Source organism: Belonocnema kinseyi, chromosome 7, assembly GCF_010883055.1.
Source record: "Belonocnema kinseyi isolate 2016_QV_RU_SX_M_011 chromosome 7, B_treatae_v1, whole genome shotgun sequence".
NCBI classification, from domain to species: Eukaryota; Metazoa; Arthropoda; class Insecta; order Hymenoptera; family Cynipidae; genus Belonocnema; species Belonocnema kinseyi.
Window position 1 is genome coordinate 82714478 of NC_046663.1, and position 5851 is coordinate 82720328.

Sequence of the window (5851 nt, forward strand, 5' to 3'; positions counted from 1 at the left end):
CGCATTGTATTCAGTAAAATACACTTCATATCCCTAAGACTTCATGCCGAATCATATTGCATTTTTGACAAAATAGTTGAATTTACAACCAGAAAATATTGTTTACCTAAAGAAATGAATTTTCAACGCAAAAAACAAATTTTCAACAAACAAAAAAGTAATTTTCTACCAAATACTTGCATTGACAACCAAATAAATAAACTTTGCAGTAAAACAGACAAGTTTTCCAATAAATAGTTAAAGTTTTAACCAAATAGTAAAATTTTCAAGCCATAAAAACGTATGTTTTCCAAGACATTTGAATTTTTAACAAAAAAGTTACTTTTCATCACAAAAAGATACATTTTAACTATAAAAGATGAATTTTTAATCCAAAAGGATGATTACTAACAAAATAGATACATTTTTCAACAATAATTAGATCAAAAGAGTTCATTTTCAACCAAGAAAGATGACCTTTTTACTATGATAGATGAATTTTCAACAAAAGGTGAGAATGTTTTAAGGTAAAAAATCGAATGTTTTTATTTTTTACCCGAAACAAGTTTTTAACCAAATATATGAGTTTTCAGGAAAGTTGATAAATTTTCAACCAAAGAGATAATTTTTCGAAGAAGACAAAGTTTTAACTAAAAATGGAATAGATTAATTGTTAGTTTAAAAAAATTTAATTACATTAATTAAGGACCTTCAACTAAAAAAAAAAAAGAATTTTCAGCAAAGAAGTTGAACATTCGATGAGAAAAATCATGACTTTTTAACAGTATGGTTGAATTTTCAACTAAATAATCAATAGATAGCCTCTTATAAAAAAATCATTATATTGTATAATATATTTTAAAATACTTTAAAAGATTCCAAAGAATTTCAAGCGATTTTAAGTCTTTTCAAGGAGGTTTTATAAGGTTTAAAGAATTTTACGATTTCCAAAGATGTCAAGGTATTTTAAGGAATTTCATAAGATTAAAAGATTTTATTGAATCTCCAATGATTTCAAGGGATTTTTACGGATTTTTTATGTTAAATTTAATATATACGTTTATTTATATTTATATTCAAAGAAATTTCAAATGGTTTCTACTCAGGGAATAAGTTAAATCTTATTTCAAGGGATTTTAAGGATTTTCTACAATTTTATAAGGTACGGAGAAACCTAGAAAATATTAAAAGATTTTAAAGGCTTTAAGATATTGTTAGAGCAAGGTCGATGGGTGCACGAAATTATGATTGAGAACCGAATTTAATATAAAACCGAAGTGTATTCAGAACAGTACAAAAAGTATGTGTGTCGTGTAACTGTTCACAGGCAACTGAACAGAGCTGTCCTCTATAGGAAATAATTCATTTGAATATTATTGAAGGGCGCGGATTGCGAATCCCAACAGTTATTTTAAAAGATAGTAAAATATTTTTTAGGATTTCCAAAAATTGTAAGGGATTTCTAGATACCGAAATTCTAAAGAACTAAATTACAAGGGAATTCAAATATTTTTATGAATTTTAAGGTATTTCAAGAAATTTCTCAAGATTTAAAGTATTTTATATTGAATCCTGAACAAAACTAGATTAATTTTCAACAAGTCAATTACATCTTTAACAAAATTCTGATATTGCTCACAGGAACACATTTTTCTGCCAAATCACAATAATTTTTCTCCATTGCACAGGTGGTGACCGATGCAGTAAGTTTCGTCGGAGTCGATGTGAATACAACCTCTCACTGTCTCCTGAAAAAAATCGCTGGCCTGAATGTAACCAAAGCGAAAAGCATGATTGAATGGAGAAAGAAAAATGGACCTTTCACAAATCGAGAACAATTCCTCGAAGTAAAAGGTATCGGGAATAAAACCTACGAACAGTGCGCTGGTTTTATACGAATTTTGCCCGAGACTGCTTTAGTTCCTGGAATTAAGTCAAAATCCAAAAAACCGCTGAATTATCTCGATCAAACTTGGATCCATCCTGAGGCCTACAAAATCGCGGCCGATTTCCTAAAATTGGCCAAATGTCATATCGAGGATTTGGGAACGGAGTCTTTTATTAGGGCGGTTAATGCTTATGGAAATCAGGGATTCTCCACTATAGCCAAGCAGTTGAAAACGAACGAAGAAACGGCAAAAATAATCGTGACTGGCTTAGCGGCGAGTAAAGGATACGATATCAGATTGAAGGGAGACAAGCCTCTCTTTAGAAGCAGTTTAACCGGAATCGATGACCTAACTCCTGGTGTGACTTTGAGAGGAGTTGTGAGAAATGTAACCCACTTTGGAGCTTTTGCAGACGTTGGAGTTTGCAGGGATGGCTTGATACCAACTCGGTTTATGAAGGGTCAGAGTTTAAGCATTGGTCAAGCGATTGAAGTGAAAGTTCTTAGGGTTGAAAAAGAGAAAAACCAATTTAGTATCGAGTTAGTTAAAACTCTTTGAGTGGCTTTAAAGACGACTTTCTTGGGAACTTTTCAATGCTGGAAAGGTCCAAGTTTTTGGATAAAGTATTTTTTTATGGGTAATTATTATTATTATTATTATTATTATTATTACAATAAAAGAACCTAAATGTAATGCTATTTCTACGCGTCTTTATGTCCTACTGTGGCATTTATTTAAATTAAATTTTGTATGCTTCTCGTTATTTTTGATGGGTGTTAATACAGGGTGTCTATTCTACCTGGAAAACCTGGAATTGACAGGGAATTTTGATATTGGGAATGGTGGTCTACCATTTCGCCACATGGTGCCGAAAAATGGAACTAGAAAGAGTAGATACAATTTTAAACATTTATTTTAATTTTTGAATAAAAGTTTTTTTTACGATTGTTTTGTAACATTTAAAACAATGATTGAATACTAAAACCAAACTTTCATCAAAAACAAATAGTTTTGTTTTGATTGTAAGCTTGAATAAACTTTAATTAATGTATGCAGCAACAAATTTTATCCAGATTATGCAGAGAATACGAATAATAGACGATTGGAATTTAAATACGAATTCTAACCTAGCTTTTAGATCAGATCTTTAAATAGTAAATATTCCATGTATAAATTAATCAAATTTTACTTTTGAGTTCATTTTGGCTTCAAAGTGAGTCAATCTAAGTTTATAATCTTTTGAAAATCACAATAAAGAGAACAATATTTTTTTTTGTTTAGACAAATATTTCTGTTATAAATTGTGGGTTTTCACTGTATAATATTTAATATTCAATCTAAAACTTTTTGTTTCCGATAAAGACTTATTTTTATTATCTAATAAATACTTTAAAGTCCACAAACAAATGTTTAAAACACTTTCATGCACAAATTAAAATTCATCAAAATCGTGCCTACTCTTTCTAGTTCGTTTTTTTGTCACCAGGTGGCGTATCGCAGTTTAACCATTACCAATACCTGAAAAAACTCGAAATGCCATGGAATTTTTTCTAGAGCGTACTTCATTTTTTTAGTTGCAATATTACATTTAATAATAGTGATTCTTCATTTGTAAAAGTAGCTTTATTTTACTGTATTAAACGATTTGGTTTAAAATTCGGTATTTTGTTTGAAATCAATTTTTTAAAATGAAAATTCATGTATTTTGTTGAAAATTTGTTCTTTTTGGTTAAATTCAATTATTTATTATTAAAAATTTAAATTTTTCTTTGGAATAACCACTAATACATTTTTTGTTCCGACTTCATCTGTTTCGAATGAAGATTTAAATACCTGGTTCAGAGTTTCTCTTTTGTTAAAAATTAATTTGCTGTTAAAGCGTTATCGTTTTAACTCAACATTCATCTTCTTGGTTGAAAAATGAACTATTTAGTTGAAAATTCGTTTTTTCTTCGGCTGAAAATAAATTTCTTCACCTAAAACTTAACTATTCCTGTTACAACTTTAACTATTTTGTTCCAAATTTACTTGTTTGATTTTCTTTTGAAAATTAATTTTTGTCTTGAAAATATAACTATTCAATGTTTGGTTTGAAAATTATTTTTTTTTAGATGGAAATTTTAACTTTTTGGGTAGAAATTAATTTTCTGAGTTGAAAATTAACCTTTTTGTGGGAAATTCAATGATTTTAGTTCAAGACTCATCATTTAAACTGAAAATTAATGTTTTTGATTTAATTATTTTCGTTTTTCTTTCAAATTAGTTTTTTTTACTGGAAAGTGCAACTATTCTAATTGAAAATTACATTCTTTTAGTTGAAACTTCATCTCTTCGGTAAAACATTAACTTTAGACTGAAAATTTAACTATTCAGTTGTTCGTTGACAATTTATCTTTTTAATTTAAATTTGGTGTATTTTTGATAAAATACGTCTTGTTTGATAAAAATTATTCTTCTTGATTGAAAATTAATTTTTTGTTGTTAAAAAATCAACTATTCCAGTTAAGGATTGGTCATTTTATTTGAAAATTCATCTTTTTTATTTAAAATTCAAAAATTCCATTTTTTGTGTAATGTGTCGTTATTGCAATTAAATATTGATCATTTTAGTGATTAATTAATCATTTTTTGGTTGAAAATAAAACTACTTGGTTAAAGTTAAATTAAATTTGTTCTAAAAATAAATCTGTTTTTTTTGTGTGGAAAAATAACTTTTTAATTGAAAATTTAACTATTCCATTGTTGACTGAAAATTGATCTTTTTTAGTTCAAAACCAGCTATTGTTTGAAAATTTAACTTTTTCTGCTGAAAGTTCAACTGTTTGATGATGAAGAATTAATTACTTTTTAAATCGTCTTTCTGGTCGAAAGTTAATCATTTTGGTTAAAAATTCAACTTCTTGGTTAAAAATTAATCTATCTTCTTGAAAATAAAAATTTCTAAATAAATAGTTAGGAATTTGAAGCGGTTTATATGTAATTTAATACAATGACCAATATATTTGACCTAAATATGCACTGAATTTTAAGTGTAAGTAAATGAAATAAAAATTTGTTTCAATTATTATTCAAATTCATGGACTTTATCGATAAATTCAAGAAATTATAAATTATGTTTTTAGTATTATTTAGTTAATTCTATTAATAATTTATAATTATTAATATATAACTAATATATAACTATATTAATATGTACCTATTAATAATTAATGCTAAAATATTTTAAAATACTTTCTTATATTAATTAAATTCCGAGAAACTAAAAAGTACATTATTTATAATAAACTCGGGAAAATTTATTCCTGAAAATAACTTGAGATACCTGGAAAAAACCTGGAATTGTCAGGGAATTTTTTTCCAGGATTTGAGTAGACAACCTGTAATATAATATGCCCGAATTTTTGTTTCAGTATTCATTGATCAAAATGTTCTTCAGTAAAAGTTAAGTTTGAAATACGATATAAGTTTTTCTGAAAGATTAGGTCTTTCAAATTAAGAAAGAACCGTTCTATTCACATATAAGGAGAGTTAAATGTCTTCGAGAATAAAATATGTTTAAAATATGTATTTTTTTCTACAACCTGGTGTAAAATGTAGGTTTTATAATTTTTAAGAAATAAGTTTTTAATCTGTTATTTGAATTAAGTTAATTTAAAAATCATCGATAAACGGAAAAAATTGTAAACTCTGAAAAAGAAAGTTTTAGTGCCTTGTGGTAAAAAAATGTATATTGACAATAAATGTAGCAAAATATTACGTTTTATTACATATATTTCTTTCAGTAATTTATTGAATGATTAATTATTCATATTTTTTGGTGAAAATTCATTTCTTTGGTTAATATTTAACTTTTTGGTTAATAATTCGTAGAATTATTATCGTAGAAAAGGAAAGATTGAGAGCAAAAAGCGTAGGGTCCTTAGAAGCATTTATCAAAAGGAAGAGAGGGGAGAGGGAAAGCAGTGAAGAGAAGGAAGATATCG

General features: G+C 26.9%; 1 protein-coding gene across 1 annotated transcript in view; it reads left to right on the top strand.

Annotated features, from left to right (window-relative positions):
• LOC117176774 (S1 RNA-binding domain-containing protein 1) overlaps positions 1-5410 on the top strand; it is a 17402-nt gene extending 11992 nt beyond the window's left edge. Inside the window, exons 3-4 of the mRNA XM_033367070.1 lie at positions 1668-2505; positions 5279-5410. Of these exons, the coding sequence (XP_033222961.1) occupies positions 1668-2426 (759 nt within the window). The 3' untranslated portion in view covers positions 2427-2505; positions 5279-5410. The remainder of the gene's footprint in view (positions 1-1667; positions 2506-5278) is intronic.
• The last annotated feature ends 441 nt before the right edge of the window (positions 5411-5851 follow it).